Raw genomic sequence first — 18,333 nt, 5'->3', positions numbered from 1 at the left:
ACTATTTGAGTTGGCATTCCTTTAAGTACGGTCATAAATGTTACTGCCTCTGTTAATGCTGGTGCCTCCATTGTTAACGGGCAATGTACATATTTTCTCACGTGTCCATTTCTTTCCTTTTTAATGTTAGAAATGTTTATGTAGGTGTGCACGCATGCATGTACCTTGGCTTGAAGACATCAGAGGTCAAGTTTGGGTGTGATTGCTCTCCACCCTATCTGAAACAAGGTCTCCTAACTGAAACAAACTCTCAAAATCCGGGGCTACCTGATTCAGGCTGACTGGCTAACTCACTGATTCAGCTGGCTGGCAAGCCCTAAGGATTCCCACCCACAGAACAGGAATTACAGGTTTGTGCAGCCAAGTCTGGCTTCATACAAGTACCGGTGATCAAAGTCAGGCCCTTATGCTTCCGACAGGAGCAACTGACCATCTCTCTGACCCCACGTCTCTCTTCCCAGCTCTTCACGTATCCTGACTACAGTTTGTTAAGGCACATGCTGGAGAGTACTACCCTAGTCCGTTGTTTTGGACCTGGGATTTCCCCCCTTACTGCTTTGTTTTTGGTCTTTTTAGAGGCTGCCTTCTCTACATTTCCCACATCTACATACTGTTCTATTGTATGTATATGCTGTAATCTATAAGATCCTCTCTCACTGGAAGGTAAGGGTGTCCTATTTTCACTAATGTAAAGAGCACTGTGTGGAGCAGCTGTGTTCAGTGTGATGCAGGCTGGATTTTCCTTTTGAGACAGTTCTAAGGTAGCCCACGCTGACAGTTAACTCCCTACATAACCAAAGATGACCTTGAACTTCTGAGCCTCCTGCCTCTGCCTCACAAGTGCTGTGGGATTACAGGTGTGTGCACCTGTGCCTGGCACCTGAATATTTAATAAATCAATGGGGATTAAACCTACACCCATCAACATACTAGGCAAGCACACAACCGAGCTCTGTCCCTGGCCCCTTTTTATAGTTTTTGAGACAGGATCTCACCAAGCTGCCTAGGGGGACTTTGACTTGATCTCGCCATCCTTGTGACTCTCTGGCAGCTGGGATTCCAGGCCTGGACCACCAGGCCCAGCTCTCGACATGGCATCTTAGCAGGTCTTAGTGTCTACCAAATAGAGTAGGATAGAGTGTTCGAGCACAGATGAGAGCAGGAGGCTTTTTTGCAAACTCACATCAAGGTACGTTTTAAATGCATCCTATGTCGAGCAAGTCATTAGGGGACTGACCCTCTGATGCTGTTCCTTCTTTATCCAGCTAACCAAGAGTTGCCACTGCTTCTAAAATCAAGGCCTGGAGGTAATGCTTGGTTCCACCCTATGACTGAACTCCCAAGGAGGGAGACAGATACCTAGTATGGGTCTGTGATCAGACACCTAAGTGCTCTGTGCTGTCTTAACTTCAATGCTAGAGTGCAGTTTTGCTTGGTGAAACTTCAAGGTTTACATCTTAGAGGGGGGAGAATGGGACTATGACGACGAGGTAGAGGGAAAAGATGCCTGCAATTCAGGATTCTGGGCTGCCACAGACGTGGGATGGCCTGCTTCAGACCCAGCAGGTAGTGCTTCCTGTGCGACAGGCAGGGATGTGGATCCAGAAGGTATGGCCTCACTCCCTGAGAGAGGGGTTCCATACCCAATAGGCGGGGCTTCATATCCGGGAGGTGGGGAACCGGATTCCATAGGTGTAGTTACGTAAGTAGGAGGTGGGGCGCCATACTGCATAGTGGGGGCTTCGTATCCAGGAGGTGGGGATCCGTATCTCACAGGTAGGGGTCCATACCCAGGAGGTGGGACTCCATAGCCCATAGGGGTAGCTACGTATAGAGGAGGAGGGGATCCATATCTCGCAGCTCCGTATCCAGAAGGTAGGACATCGTATCTGGGAGGTGGGGCTCCGTACCCAGCAGGTGGGACTCCGTATCCCGAGGGTGGAACTCCGTACCCGGCGTGTGGGGCTCCATAGGCAACTGAGAATGGCAAAACGAAGGGGAAAATCTTTAGCCGTTACTCGGGGGAGATGGTGTATCTTTTAGTGAGGTGATCTGAATGAACTGGAAATAGCCTTCTCGTTACATCGGTCATAACTGAGAGTCATGCACATACGCGTTTTATCTGGTAATGTTCGTCGTGGTTATGAAACGAGAAGCACCCTCAGTGAGGAGTATAATTTGGAAACTAGGATGGGCAAGATCACTTTAGGGGAAGGGTGGCCCTGGCGAGATGGCTCAGTAGTTAAAAACACTGGCTGCTCTTTCAGAAGGCTTGGGTTCAATTACCCAGTTCCCACATGGCACAACCATTTATAACTCCCCAAATTCCTCCCCGTCTTCCCATCTCCCCTCCCTACCTCATGTTCTCTCTTTCTCTCTCTATCTCCCTAAACCTTAAAACAAAACAAAGATGGGAACAAAACCATTTTGTGGTGGCCAGCTCTCTTAGGCATAGGGTCTGCCCTGGAGTGTGATTAATATACCCAGTGACACTGCATCTGGGAAACTGATTTTCCCTTTCCCAGGGGTATCAATTACAGATTAGCTACTTTGTGTCCACCCCTCCCCTCTTCTAGATCAGGGGATTTTTGCTGTTTGGAACTTGTGAAGGTCTTTATGTGCTGTCAGTGACTGTGAGTCATATGCATCAGTCCTGTTGTGTCTAGAAGACACTGGATCCTTGGAGTTATCTGTCACCTCTGACTCCTAGAATCTTTCTGCCTCATCTTCTGCATGGATCCCTGGGCCTTTAGGGGAGGGTTCTTTGTGGTGGTCTGAATGAGAATGGTTCCCACGGGCTCTTGTATCTGGATGCTGGGTTCCAGGCGGTGAACTGTTGAGGAAGGGTTAGGAGCTGTGGTCTTGTTGAAAGAGGTGGTTGACTGGGGTGGCTTTGAGGTTTCAGAGGCCCATACCAAGCCCAGACTTAACTTTGTCTGCTTTCTTTATAAGATAAAAGCTCAGCCCCGCTCCAGCACCAGGCCCACCTGCCTGCCACCGTGCTCCTCGCCATGACAGTCATGGACTTGCCCTCAGGAGCGCTAAGTAAGCAATCCTTCAGTTACATGCTTGGTTTTACAAATGGCCTGGATCGTGGTGTCCTTTCATAGAAAAGAAAGACAGGATTGGTGAAAATATCCCATTTAGGGCTGAGTGGTCTGGGGTCTCTCTCTCTCTGCAGTTGTCTCGTTGGGGGTTCCTGTGTTAATTACCACCCCCTGGAACAAGCAGCTTCTCTGATGAGGACGGAGTGACACGCTAATCAATGGGTATGTCATTATGAAACGTTTTAATGCTGTGTTCCTTTAGCAGAATAACAGTATTAGTTTTCCCCCTAGGCTGGTGATCTATCTAGTCGCAGGTTCTAGGCCATTTTAGCAGTGTCAGGTAAGGGTTCCTTAATGGAGTGGGCCCTAAATCCAGTAGAGACTGGCTGGTTCCTCCCGTAACATCTGTGCGGTATTAGTACATGGTGTAGATAGATTGCTGTTATAGATCACAGGGTGTGTAGCTGGGGGACGCTGATGATTACCTTTCTCCTCCAGTATTGTCCCCCAAAACAGTCAGAGAAGCTAACTCATGAGGTCTCACCAGCATGGCTGCCTAAACATGACTAAGGAGGAAGACACCGATAGACATGGTGCTCTGGAAGGGGAAAACCCATAAAGTTTCAACCCTAGGCCAAAAAACTACAGGCAACAAAGGAATGCTCTGAGTGGAAGAAATAGTGTTCCCCAGAAAAGACCACACGAATAGATTATCCAGTACCAAATGGTCAGCCCTGAACACATTTATATATAAATGATATTATATAGACTCAGCAGGTTATATTTAGGAATACACACACACACATACACACACACACATACACACACGCATGCACACACAGACACACAGACACACGCATACACATACAATTAAAGAAAAAGAGGCCATGAGTTTGAAATAGAGCTGTGTGTGTGTGTGTGTGTGTGTGTGTGTGTGTGTGAGAGAGAGAGAGAGAGAGAGAGAGAGACAGAGAGACAGAGAGAGACAGAGAGAGAGAGAGAGAGAGAGAGAGAGAGAGAGAGAGAGAGAGAGAGACAGAGAGAGACAGAGAGAGAAAATGGGAGGGTTTAAAGAAGAAAAGGGACATAATTACATTGTAATTTAAAATAATGTTGTGGTTTGAATAAGCTTGGCCCAGGGAGTGGCACTATCGGGAGGTGTGGCCTTGTTGGAGGAAGTGTGTCACTGTGGGGGGGGGGGCTTTGAAACGTTCCTCCTAGCAACATGGGAGCCTGTCTTCTGTTCAAAACAAGATGTAGAAGTCTCAAGTCCTCCAGCGCCATGCCTCCCTGCATGCTGCCATGCTCCCGCCATGATGATAATGGACTGACCCTCTGAACCTGTAAGCCAGCCCCAATTAAATGTCCTTTATAAGAGTTGCCTTGGTCATGGTTTCTCTTTACAGCAATGGAAGCCCTCAGTAAGACAAATAATAAAACTATAATTTAAAAAACCTACAATGAGGGGTTGGGGATTTAACTCAGTGGTAGAGCGCTTGCCTAGCAATCGCAAGGCCCTGTGTTTGGTCCCCAGCTCCGGAAAAAAAAAAAGAAAAGAAAAAAAGAAAAAAAAAACCTAGAATGATGTCCGATGTCCTTGGTCATGGCACACTCTTGCCTTTTAAGTCAACAAGCCAGACGAACAACAGAAGGGCATAAGATCAAGGTCGTCTCACATGTCCGATATCTAGGGCAGACCAGGTTGGGAGCCTGGAAACCAGCCAGCTGGTGGTCACCCACCTTTAATCCCAGCACTTGGGAGGGGGAGGCAGGCAGATCTCGAAGTTCAAGGCCAGTCTGTTCTACAGAGCAGGTACTGGATAGCCAGGGCTACACAGAGACCCTAGGGGCTGGGGGCGAGCACAAGTTAGGTCAAGGCCATGACTGAACAGTAAAAAGGTAAGGCAGGGACAAAGCCTTTGTAAGGCGGGAGAGAAGGAGGAGGAAGGAGAATCAAGATGGAGGCAGAGAAGGACGACCCAGATGGGGTGGTCTTGAATTGCCAACCTAGTTGGGATGGATTTCTGTAGGCAAATTTATCTTCTCTAGGTGGGCGGTTTATATCCTTATCAATTGGTTGTAGGTTTATTGTGTGGATGTAGTGTGGACTGAGAATTTAGCATATAAATCTGAGTGTTGGGTTGCGGTTTGTTGAGTTTTGGTTTTAACGGGTTGTTGGGAGTTTATACCCTAACTATTAGGGGGCGAATGCTGGGAGTGTAAACAGAACAGCGACAAAGGACTAGGAGTGGGTAGCCACCACTCGGTCCAGGGGGTGGATGCTAGAAATGTGAGCAGAGTCCACAGTACGAGAGCCTCAACTCGAGATAGCCGGTCTCTGTCTGAAACTGGCGTGGCAGAGACCCGCCTTGGGAACTAGATGGGTAGAAAGATGGCTACCTGGGTCAGAGAGTACTTGGAGCAGCGTGGAGCTGCTGAGGTAAATCAGCACTAGTTCCGATGACCTGCTGGAGCATAAGCTAGCAAGAGCACAACCGCCACGGTACTCCAGGGAGCCATTCCGCACTTTTTTTATTTTTACATCAATAGTAAGTTCCAGGTCAGCCCGGGCTATATGATGAGAGCCTGTCTCAGAAAGAAAACAACAGCAGCGACAGAAATCCAACTAACCACAAAAATAAAAAGAAAGGGCCAGCAAGATGGCTCCGTAGATAAAGGCCGGCACCAAGCCTTCAATGCATGCTCAGTCCCTGGGAGCCACGACTTCCACAGGCTGTCCTCTGACCTCCACATGAATGCTAGAGCCTGCACAGAAAAAGCAAAACAAACAAACAACAGCAGCCTCACACCTATACCCCGAGCACCAGGTAAGGTTGAGGCAAGGATTGCCACAGTTCAAGGCCAGCATGGCTTACAGAATAAATTCCAGGCCGGACTAAACCACAGTGGGAGACCTTGTCGTTAAAACTAGGTTTGGTACTGGACAGCGCTTGGGAGGTGGGGGCAGGGGTATCAGACGTTCAAGGGCATCCCCAAATACACAGTAAGGTGGAGATCGGCCTGAGCTACCTGAGACCCATCTCAAAACAACAACAAAACCTAAAAATTATCTCAGTAGCAGAAATCTAACACAGAGAGCTGGGAACCCTGGGAAAGAATCAACAATTTGTTTTCCTGTACCCTAAAGTGCTGTTTGGGTCTGACATCAGAAGCTCTTCCTTTGAAAAACAAAAAGCATCATCACCATCATTACGACCACCATCATCATCATCATCACCACCACCACCATCACCACCACCATCATCATCACCACCACCATCACCACCACCACCACCATCACCAACACCACCAGCACCACCATCGTCATCATCATCATCACCATCATCACCACCACCACCTATCATCATCATCATCATCATCATCATCACCACCACCACCACCACCACCATCACCACCACCACCACCACCACCATCGTCATCATCATCATCACCATCATCACCATCACCATCATCATCACCTTCATCATCATCATCATCAGAAACAGGGTCTCTCTCTGTCTTTCTGGCTGTCCTGAAACTCACTATGGAGACCAGACTGGCCTTGAACTTGAAGAGATCCACCTACCTCTGCCTCTGGAGTTTGAGTGCTGGGACTAAAGGTGTATGCCACCATACCCCACGTTTTATTTTTATTTATGTGTCTGTGTGTCTGTGCCATGGGTATGCCTGTCTGGAGAGGGTATGAGATCAGATCCCTGGGGCTGGGTCCAGTAGTTGTGAACCACTCAGTGTGGGTGCTGACAACTGAACGTCAGTACCTGGATGAGCAGAAGGGACTGTTCACAACTGAGCCCCTCTCCAGCCTCCGTGAGGCCTATCTTGACACTACCGCTAGCTCATGTTCCTGTCGCTGGGCACTGTTAATCCCTCGGATACTCTGCAGTCTCCTTTAGTGTCAAGTCAGCCTTCGAGTGCTGAAACCTGCTGACAGGCATCTCCAGCCTAGTGAGAAACTCCTGGGACATGGATTTCAAAACGAGATCATCTAACATTGATCTCAAAAATACTATGAATAAATGCAATGGTGCCTCAGTCATATCCTACTGAGCAAGCCAGGAGTCCATGGAAGCCTGAAACTCTCTCCATCTTGGATGGTGGATGTGAAAAGGCCCGGACCATGAAGCTTAGGGTGTGGCTGGAGGGCTTGGCAGCCTTGGTGACCATGGTAGTGTAACACAGGAGGTGAGGTTGGCAGAGCATTGTTTTCTGTTCAGGCTGGCATAGGAAGCGAGCTCCTCACTGACAGGTGCCCCCTAGGCACCATGACCAGAGTAAGTCTGCAACCTGCACACAAAACGTCAGTGCTCAGCGGGCTGAAGGTGTACAGCGAATTCCAGGCCAGCCCTCTGTCAAACACGCAGACTTCCAGGCAAACAAGCAGGATGTGATCTGAAATGCCAGTCCGGTTATTTGCTTACTCAGCATTAGGTTTCAACCAGGAAACAAAGCCAAGAGAGCCCCAAACCCTGAAGGAAGGTTGTGGTGAACTGTCAGGGGTCTGGCATACTTCTCCACTTCCTAGGGCCACCTCTCCCCACGCCTCACCTTGGTATGCCTGTGGGGCATAAATGTTCCTCTCTCCAGTGATGACATAAATTCCTAGAGGGCCCATCCAGAAGCTTGCAACTCTCAGTGGAACTCCTTGGGCAGCTGAGAAGACAATTTGGCGAAATTAGAACTCTTTCTATTTCGGCTAGGAACTGAACAACCTTACAGGGGAGTCAACAATAAACAGGCTAGTGGTGCCAGGTAAAATCCACGTGGCCCTTTTCTTAATGGGCATACTTAATAGCAACTTTGTCTCATTGCCTGTGGTTATTTAGCGGCTAACAGCATTTACTATGTAACCATCCCTTAACTTGTTTCCCCATTTATCAAGTGAGGGAGCATAGTATCAGTTTCTTTACCCTAAGGCTTTATGAGCATCAAGCTGACCTTGTAAAGGGCTTAGACTACTGCCCAGTATAGTCAACATTTAAAAAGCGCCAGCTAGATTACTTGTCTTTAAGTTGAACTCCTCCTCTCAGACTTACCCTGATTACCAGTTTTGACCATGACCCCAGCATCAAAGTTCACTCACTAGAGTAACTCGGACACATTATACCCTTTCACCATTTTATCTGCGGCACCGTATCCATGCCTCTGTTCAAGCAAACATGTATGTGTCCAAGAATGTCCATCTTCACTAGACCGTTAACATCTAGATGGGAGTTTAAGGTGGACAGAAAAAAAAAGCAAGAGAAAAAGCTTTTTCTGACAGAACAAAATGGCAACCCGGAGAAGAGAGCGGATAAGGCACAAAGCGCCGCTTGATTGGATCGTGGGTGGCGTGAAGCCAGGTTGGATAAAAACGTAGAAGAGTATTTCACCAGTCACAGAAAGCCATGAGGTGAGTAGTGCAGGACAGTAGGTGTCCCTAGTCCCCTCTTATAAATGGCAAAAGCAAACAAGGCCAAGGCCAAGGCGAGGAGATCAAAATGCACATAGCAAAGCCTTCCCCAGGCCAGGCTCAGGGAATTGGCAGTCTTCCTGTAATCCATGCACAAATATTGACAGAGCTCACAGACACTGTTGGCTGTTCCCAGCCTGAGACTGCTCCCACACAGTCCTCTACTGAGGAGACCTGACCTTTCTGTCTGTGCTGTTCCTAGCAACACTTGTGGCTTTCTGGGCTGCCCAACCCCGGCGAGCAAACCCACCCTATCCAGCTATCCTGTACACAGAGGTGTTTGCTCATCCCCAAGCCGCTCCAGTCAGGTATCCAGGTGTGCAGGATGTGGCACACAAGACCAGCAGTTTTACACATGTAGATGTCTGACCACAGGAGCTGCAGTGTGGGATTTGACACGCAATAGGTGTACTGACTGGTTTTGCATGTCAACTTAACACAAGCTGGAGTTACCACAGAGAAAGGAGCCTCCCTTGAGCAAATGCCTCCATGAGATCCAGCTATAAGGCATTTTCTCAATTAGTGATCAAGGGTGGGGAGGCCCATTGTGGGTGGTGCCATCCCTGGGCTGGTGGTCTTGGGTTCTATAAGAAAGCAAGCTGAGCAAGCCAGGGGAAAGCAAGCCAGTAAATAACATCCCTCCGTGGCCTCTGCATCAGCTCCTACTTCCTGACCTGCTTGAGTTCCAGTCCTGACTTCCTTTGGTGATGAACAGCAATGTGGAAGTGTAAGCTGAATAAACCCTTTCCCTCTCCAACTTGCTTCTTGGTCCTAATGTTTGTGCAGGAATAGGAACCCTGACTAAGACGATAGGTAAACTCAGAAATGCTTGAATTAATTCATATAGAAATACCAAACGTCTGACACCGGGCCAGCCACTCTCTGTCGAGTCATAGTCCTGTTTCAACTCCTTAACCCCTAAGGCCTTTACTGGTTTTATCACTCACCAGCAGAGGCAGCTTTGGCCATCAACTGGGCAAAGTCGATTGCACCTCCTTTCCTGAAGACTATTTTAAAAGTAGCAGAACCTTCCCAGCCACCTGGAGGGAGAAGGGGCAAATGCTTACCGACACCAAGGAACACGCTCTCAAACACGCAGGTCAGCTTTTGTTTGAGTTCTAACGTGAACTAAGTCTTACATCTTCTAGCATCTTTTCTGGGTCTTAGAGGGGAGAAAAAAAAACTTACCATCTGGAGCTGCCTGAATTGTCCCTTTAATGTAGTTTGCACCAAAGATGGGCTGTTCAATGGTGCAGTTATTCATTAGATGAAACGGCATCGTAAAAGACAACATGGGATCGTTGTCTGAACGTGAAGTCACAAAAATCACCTGAGTGAGGAAGGAAACTTTGGGAAAGGAATACAGAATTTGTCCATGGAAAGACTTGCAAAGGCAAGCTCAAGGTCACTTGGGCACTGTGGCCTAATTGAGAAACATCCTCTCTTTCCTTCCATCCTCCTGCGAAATGGAAGTCTCAAAGTAAAAATGTTTTTAACCACCTTCAAAACCAATGGTTAGGGGCTGGGGATTTAGCTCAGCGGTAGAGTGCTTACCTAGGAAGCGCAAGGCCCTGGGTTCGGGTCCCCAGCTCCGGGGGAAAAAAAAAAAAAAAGAACCAAAACCAATGGTTTTTTTTTTTTTTTTTTTTTTGAGCGTTAGGAACAAATCAGCGTGAACTAATGAGCCAATCAAAAGGAAAGCATAGATTACCCGGTAGGAGGTGAGAAACACAGTCCCTCTCTTTGTACCACTGAAGAGGTTGGAGCCTGGCCGTGGCTGGGGGAAGGAGAGGTCCACATCTGAACATTTCTTCAGGAGACTGCAGAGAGGCAAGGCGAGCAGCACACGTTAGGATGTACATGAAATGAGCCGGGGTGGGGGTGCACACCTTTGATCCCCACACTCAGGCAGTGAGAGACAGATCTCCTCTCCCTTTTACATCGATGGTTTTGTTTTTTGTTTTTTTTTTATCTTTTCAAACTTATATCTATTCCCAATGTCTGTCACTAATTCTTAAATTTCTTGGGGAAGAACTGGGAAGAACTGAGAAGAACTGGGCTCTGGGATGGCCGGGCACAGGAGCTCGCACACCCCCAGCACATTAGCCCAGCTTCTCTCTGATGAGGACAACTCATGCATGCTCTCTTCACTCACTTTCTAATTTCTTTCTCTTCTTTTGTTTTTTTTTTTTTAAGTTTATTTGTTCAGTGCCTCCCTGATTATTAGAAATAACAACTTCCTCTGTCACTGCTGTGGCTCTGACAAAGGGTAAGGCCCTAAACATTCATTTAGAAAGGAAGAAAGGAAGGAAAGAAGGAAGGAAGGAAGGAAGGAAGGAAGGAAGAAAGAAAGAAAGAAAGAAAGAAAGAAAGAAAGAAAGAAAGAAAGAAAGAAAGAAAAGGAAGCATGAACAGAGAACATCATGCAAGTAATCAGAGACATGTGTCATGTAAATGGCACAAAAAACGTCCCAGTCATTTAGCAGGAGGGATTATTTATGGTGGAAACAATTGTGAAAGACCTCATGGAAAGGATGTGGCTGGAGGTGACTCTTAATGGGTAGCATTTAAATAGGCAGAGGTAAGGATATACGGGACAATCCAGACGGGGGATGGGGAGGTGGGGGTGGTTATCAGCATTAAAGGAGATGAAGATGCAGATAACAGGAAGCAGAATGCCTGCGTGGGAGAAGATTGGCGATCTGGAAGAAGCAAGGCTTAGCATGAGTAACGTTAGGAAGAGTAGCAAGATCAAGCTGGGAAACTGTCTGGGACTTGAGCCCGGGGAACTCACTGCTGGACCGGTAAAAAAAAACAGCAAGCTCTGGGTCTTTCGGCATGGAAGTTACACAACTGAGGAAGAGGTGCTAGCAAGAGTGATAGAGCAGAAGTATCTGTTTAAGATCCTGGGATGAAAGAATAATTATACACTTGTAGAGGTAGTGATAATATATAAAACTATACGTTCTGACAGTGAAGTTTTGGGCGTGAGCAGGGCTGTATAGGACAAATGCACGCCTCAAAAGCTTATGCCCATGTAAATCCACAACACTCACAGCGCACACCCTTCACGCACATGCATAGAACTCCAGGCTTACATCCTGGGCTTATATGATGATCTGCTGGACTCTGTAGTGACATCCTGTCTCAAAACAGACAGACAGCAGGACTGCAGAGATGGCTCAGTTGTTAAGAGAACACTGACTGCTCTTAGAGAGAACTCGGGTTCAATTCCCAGCACCTGCCTGATGACTCGCAATCCCCTGTAACTATAGTTCCCCCTCCACAGGCATTACACACACAGTACACAACATACATGCTAGCAAAACACCCATATAATAAAATAATAAAGGAAAACATTCAACTGGGGCTGGCTTACAGTTTGGAGGTTTAGTCCATTATCATTAAGGGGGGAAGCAGGGCAGCTCACAGGCTGGTGCTGGAGAAGGAGCTGGGAGTTCTACATCTGGATTGGCAGGCAGCAGGAAGAAAGAAACACTAGGCCTGGCTTGAGCACTTGAAACCCTAAAGCCCGCCCCACTGTGACACACTTTCTTCAACAAGGCCACATCCACTCCAACAAGGCCACATCTCCTAAGAGTGCCCACTCTCTGAGTCTATGGGGAACATTTTCATTCAAACCACCACAAAACACAAAGTGAAATCTCACATAAACCAACCAGGCATGAATAAAGCTTTTATGATGGGATAACAATGACAGTGTGAGACTAGTGATCCTACTTTCCTACTTTTATTAAAATTAATTCAAGATTAATTACTTGAATCCTGATTTTTAGTATAACTTGAGTATCTCTTAATGAAATATTTAGTCTCTGAACAGTTTTAGACCTTGGAATGCTTGCATATACAAGAAATTTGGGGGATGAGACCCAAGTCGAAATGACATTCAATTTTTTCATATATATCTTACGCATAGAACCTGAAGCTATATATTTATATTTAAGTCTATAATATTTTAAGCAATGTTATGCCGAAAACAGAGTATCATGGGGTGGCATTTTTCCAGATAAGGTATTTGTTGGCACTCAAGGGTTCTTTCGTTTTTGAGATAGGGTCTTGCTATATAGCCCAGGCTGGCCTAGAACTTACAACCCTCTTGCACCAACCTGAGCTGGGTGCCATTCACCACAGGGTCTGGGACCTGAACGTGGGTCCTTTAGCAGAACAGGATACGCTCTTAATAGATGTGCCATTGCTCCAACCCTACCACACCTGAATTCAGTGGGGGCATTTTAGATTTTTAGATTTTCAGATCAGAGTTGTTCAACCTTGTCTGGGTGAAGACAAGATAGAAACATAACACTACCAACTGTCAAAAGTTTTCCTATGAACTATTTTTGTTATTTAAAAACCTATTTGGTAGTAGGTGTTCTTATGCTCAGGTACTAAAAGTAATCTTAAGTTTCCAGCCCAGCAAACAAAGTTTGCTCTTGAAACTTGTAATTTGGAGTGCAAACTTCACAAGATCTTTATTTTAACGACACTAACGTAATTACAACACCAGACCCTAAGGTCTTCCTTTACCCTTGGGCATCTTGAATCTGACAGGGAGGGACCTTGCCCTGATTTTCCGGTCATCATCGTTTGTTGGGTTGCCTTGGCCTGACTTAGCACATCAACTTCTCTGGTTTCATTTCTGTCTTTCTGGGTGCTAAAATGCTCCAAGCGTATTTCTGGGACAGAAATACCTCGAAGCTCTCCTTCTTGCACAGTCCCTAACTCATTGTCAAGGTAGTTTCACCTTACGAGGATGAGCTCAGCCATTCTTCTGTGGACAGCAGTGCTCACCTTCAGCTCGCCACCAGACGATTTGTCCATGGCCCTGCTGCGACTTTTATCCAAAGTTAGATAAACGCAACTCCTTCACAACGCTCGGTACCTTTGTGTTTCAATGCGGTGACCTTCACAGTTTACCACACATGAAAGATACCCAGGGCAAGATGGGTGCATACGTGTGTTATTACTGGAAACCAAGTCACTCCTGTCTTTTTCGTAGCAGAAGAGAGGCTCAACCTGGATTCTCCTTGCCTCCCACAGCATCCTTGGTGTCACAGGTAAGGAAGGCAGAGAACCAGGTGGTACCAGCCTCAAAGACACATTTTGATAGATGAGGAAAGAAAGATATGCGTTCAAAAGTTTTCAAGCAGGGCCTGGCAAGATAGCTCCATTAATAAAGGCACTTGTCACTGAGCCTGGCGATCTGAGTTCGATCCCTGGGATGCAAAGTGCTGTGGCATGAGCTCATGCACACACACACACACACACACACACACACACACACACACACACACATTTTTTTTTTAAATTCTAAACAGTAATGCTTATAAATGAGGGGACAGCCTCAGAATATCTCGTGTCGAGAATTAAGGTTAGATGTATGAGCACTGGAGTATCAGCCATTGTCAGCAATAATACAGACACAGGTCCTGGAAACTGTCCTAATACATTAGCAAATGTAAACTAGATACAAAGCCGCTGGTAAGGGGGTGGAAACAAGCGTACGTTTCCATAAGAAAAAAGTGCAGAAAAGGCATACCAAGCTGCAAAAGCTACTGAACGTTGGAATTTGGGTAATCAATTTTTCCCAATTTTCCAACTGTGACATCAAGTATCTGCACAATTTTAAATAATGAATAAAAGAAAAGAAAAAAAACGATTCAGTCTTTTCCACTTTTACAACGCGGCACGGCCCATACGTTTCTGACCTCTCAGCCGCGACAATGAGTTCTCTACAAGCCACACAGGGAGCCATGCATCTGTATTCCCAGCAGACTTTCACTGTCACATCTGGCTTCAGGGGAGCCTTTTGGGTTTTTAGATTAGGAATGTTCCACATGTCCTTGCTAAGACAAGGTAGAAACAAGACACTTCACCTCCAACCTGAGTCACTAAATTATTCCTCACCGCTGAAATATATGTTTCCCAACCTCTTCCCAACTTATTTCCTCATTTATCTTTTTTTTTCCCCCAGAGCTAAGGACCGAACCCAGGGCCTTGCACTTGCTAGGCAAGCACTCTATCACTGAGCTAAATCCCCAACCCCTATTTCCTCATTTATCAATAACACTGGGGATGCTTCTCAGTGTCAATATTTATATTATTATTACTGAAACCGTTGGTGTTCCAGTGTGAACAAATCCTTGCTCAACCCCAAAGCTAAGATATTCTGGCATATTTTGTTGTAGTTGTTTCGTTACTACAAACATTCATGGGGAGACTAAGGCAGGATCACAAGTTCAGGGCCAGCCCTAGCCAAATAAATAAACAGCAAGACTTAGTCTCATCACATTCAAACACCACGATTGTAGCTGAGCTCTCAAATGTGTATCATAACTACAAAGGGAACTAAAAATAGAATCAATTTTCCTCCCCTCAAACTACTTCCTTACAGTCATTTGCATCTGAGAAACGAAGAGAACTGATTGTTCTTTGATGAAGAAGAAGAAGAAGCTGGAAATAACACGGTTTCTAAAGACAGGCAAGAGAAGTGGATGCACAGCATGTAATTTCAAACCTAGGCCCAGGCTTTCCCATGTGCACGGAAAATGATTTTGAGCAAATGATTTCTTGTACTCCTACCTGTGCAGTGAGGGAAATTGCTCACTGCAGACGGAGCAGTTATAAAGACACAACAAGGCTGCCGTGCTTAGCTGAACAATGAAAACTATTGGTACAGATCCAAGAGCACGGATCCTAACATTTTAAAGGAACAAGAAGAGGGGGTAAAAATCAGGATTTTTCTTTTTACAATATCACTCTGGCTGCCCTGGAACTCGCTTTGTTGATCAGGCTGGCCTCAAACTGACCTCAGAGTTCTATTTGAGCTCATCGTTGAATGAGTCTCACAGCTAAGTGGGACATAAAAGAAAGTCAACAGAGAAAGGGCATAATCCGGAAGAGGCTGAGCAAAGTGGGTGAGGGGATTAAGGAGGGGACTGCATCAAAGTCATTAAAAATTTACCTAGAGATGGGCTTCTTGAGAGACTGGGAATGCCATTCTTCCTGGGCACCCGTACTACTGTCCCCAATCTTTGCAGTAAAAGTGGAGAAGTAATGTTCTAGACTGAAGCAACCAGGAAAGGGAATTTCTGGGGGATTTTGGAGGATGGCTTGTGACAGCACCACATTAGTTACCTACACTCCACATCCTTCTTCCAACTCGCCTACCCCTTTGTTCCTGGTCACCAGAAGCACACCCAGGACCCTCAGGGCCACTGTCACCCTCTTAAAGTCGTAGCCAATGGAGGCTGTTCTGCAATGCAAGGGCTGACCCACTCTTCACACAAGTCAGTCCTCACTCAGGCCTTCCCTCAGAGGATGCCAGCGCCCCCTCGTGCCTCCTGCATGCGCCTAGCCACAGGCTCCTGGACCACCCTCATTGACGCATGCGCTCAAACGTCAGTGGAAGAGTGCCTAAGAAGCTCGAAAAGGGCGGGAAAGCCCTCAATTCGCAGAGGGCTTTCTAGAGGGCATGTCTACCCTGAGCATCTCCTCCCTTCTCGACAGCAGCCCGGAAGTTCCCTCAGGCACCTTTCGCCATGCGGGATGGCGGCCCCACGGCGGTCCACCGTATGGTTCTGGTTCACTGCCATCTTGCCCTTGGTCCCCTCCCGCCGCCGCCGGCTCTTCAAATGGGAGGGGCGGGGCCTGCAAGGTAGGGGCGGGGCCCTGAGGAGAGGGCGGAGATTATGGCGCAGAAACCCTGGAGTTGAGTGGGCAGCTGTCACAAGAGGAGCTGTCACAGGTCAGGGGAGGAGAGCCTGGGTGAGGAAAAGGGGCGTGTTCGTGGAGCTGGCTTCACCTCTAGAACAGGGAGGAGCTGAAGGATGGGTGACTAGCCTCTGTCACGTTAGGCCTACAGCCAGCCTTGGTCTTGCTAGGGGCTAGTGGTTTAAAAAGTAGCCATTAACCAAAAATCTCAGTCCAGATTATGCCAAACCAACCCAGATTGAGGGTCTACATATCCTCCACTCTTTTAAAACCAGAGCTTCCTTCCATCAAAGAGGGCCTAGGATAGAACCTATGGTCTTGTGAGAGAATACCCAGAAAAGGTAAGCTAGATCAGGAAGTGGACAGTGAATTTCAACCTTCAGTAGGTCCGATTCTTGGATCCATTGAGCCTTTCTATTGCTCAATCTATTGCTCAAGACACTCTAGAGTGTTAATGTCCCAGTGAACAAATGAAAATGTCCAAATAATCGTAGTATCATTGTAAGACCTGTCCAGATTTCAGATTTTTGTTGTTGTTTTTGTTTTTGTGAACAGGGTCTCTCTATATAGCCCTGACTGTTCTGGAACTCACTACGTAGACCAGGTGGACCTCAAACTCTCAGAGACCCTCCTGCCTCTGCCTCCCAAGTGCTGGGTTTAAAGGCATGGGCCACTACTCCTAGCCCAGACAATTTTTACAAGACTTACTAGAATTAGGAATCGAACTTAATAGGAATAGTATACAGCAGCAAACATCGAGATCTAGCCTCTCCTGGTCAATGAAGCCTTGGACAAGAAGATTGTCCTTCCACACTTGAACGTTAGTGTACAGGCTTATTGTGGCTGTGATGGTTGGTGTCCACCAAACAGCTGTGTCTTTCACATGTCACTTCCCTTCATCTGCGTTCGTTGTGTTGGTATCTTCCTCATTTTACCTGCACGGTTTCAAGAGCCTCTTGATTCATCTTCCATTCTGGCCCCTCCAAACTCTCTCTTCATTCATTTGTACCTTAGGTTCACCTCACAGAAAGTCAAGTGTTGCAGGATATTTGCAGGGTTTGATCACATTGTGAACCCCGAGAGCCTTCTGTTTATTGTAAACAGGATTAAATAAAATCAACCATAGGTCAAGAGGCGGAGCAAGCAGGCAGTGGTGGGGTGGGAACATAGGAAAAAGACCGAGTAAGAGGGAGTCAGGAGGGGGTTGGGGATTTAGCTCAATGGTAGAGCGCTTGCCTAGCAAGCGCAAGGCCCTGGGTTTCGGTCCCCAGCTAAAAAAAAAAAAAAAAAAAAAAAAAAAAGGGGGGAGTCAGGAGGACAGGAGGTAGAAGGGATGGATGTTCAGTTGGAGGTGGTTGGGAGACAGTGTGGAGAAGCAGAACTCTTCCTTTAGGACATGGGCTGAGGAGGAAGATATGCTGGATGCTTTCTCTGCCTCTCCAAGCTAATCGGCTTTCGCCCCAGCATCTGCCTCCTGCGTCTTTATTGGCAAAATCGAATGTCTGAGATTTTGTTAGAAACAACAGTCAAGGTCCCAAATAAGTGCTTAAAGTTCCCATTAAAACTCAGGGACTAACAAGCAGGTGGGAGTTGTGATGCTCACTGAGCTGCAAACGAGGGCAAGGGTGGTCCTCGATCTGAGAGAGCGCTGCTGTGTAAGCTGCTGTGCACCCTCCTCCCTGTAGAAGTGTGTGTGTGCGCTCTGCGTGTTGGCTGTGCATGCCTGTGTGCACATGAACAAGCCAGAAGAGGATGCCACATATCCTATCACCCTCCCCTCTTGCCTCAAGAAAGAATATTTCACTGAGCATGGAAACAGACTGGTTGGCCAGCAAGCCCCAGGTAAGCATGGCCCCGTACCTGGTTTGTTTTTTAACTTCGTATTGAGTCGTTGTGAATTTCACATCATGCACCCCAGACTCACACATCTCCCCATCCCTCCATAGCCACCCTCTGCCCTTGCGACCTTCCTCCCATTAAAAGAAAACTATATTTTTTTTAAAAAATATATTGTTAAATCTAAATTGAATATAAAATATTCATCTTTTATATTTAAGATAAATATATAATGAAATAATACAAATT

General features: G+C 46.8%; 1 protein-coding gene across 1 annotated transcript; it reads right to left on the bottom strand.

Annotated features, from left to right (window-relative positions):
- Nucleotides 1-817: 817 nt before the first annotated feature.
- Wbp2nl (WBP2 N-terminal like) lies at nt 818-16,130 on the bottom strand. The gene is made up of 6 exons (XM_032890826.1): nt 16,069-16,130; nt 10,229-10,337; nt 9,706-9,847; nt 9,465-9,557; nt 7,614-7,718; nt 818-1,977 (listed from the first exon to the last, which is right to left on the bottom strand). The coding sequence occupies exons 1-6, from the start codon at nt 16,128-16,130 to the stop codon at nt 1,478-1,480; spliced, it is 1,011 nt and encodes a 336-aa protein (XP_032746717.1). The 3' UTR covers nt 818-1,477.
- Nucleotides 16,131-18,333: the final 2,203 nt, after the last annotated feature.

Source organism: Rattus rattus, chromosome 1, assembly GCF_011064425.1.
Source record: "Rattus rattus isolate New Zealand chromosome 1, Rrattus_CSIRO_v1, whole genome shotgun sequence".
Taxonomy (NCBI): Eukaryota; Metazoa; Chordata; class Mammalia; order Rodentia; family Muridae; genus Rattus; species Rattus rattus.
This window is presented reverse-complemented; position numbering and strand designations above follow the sequence as displayed.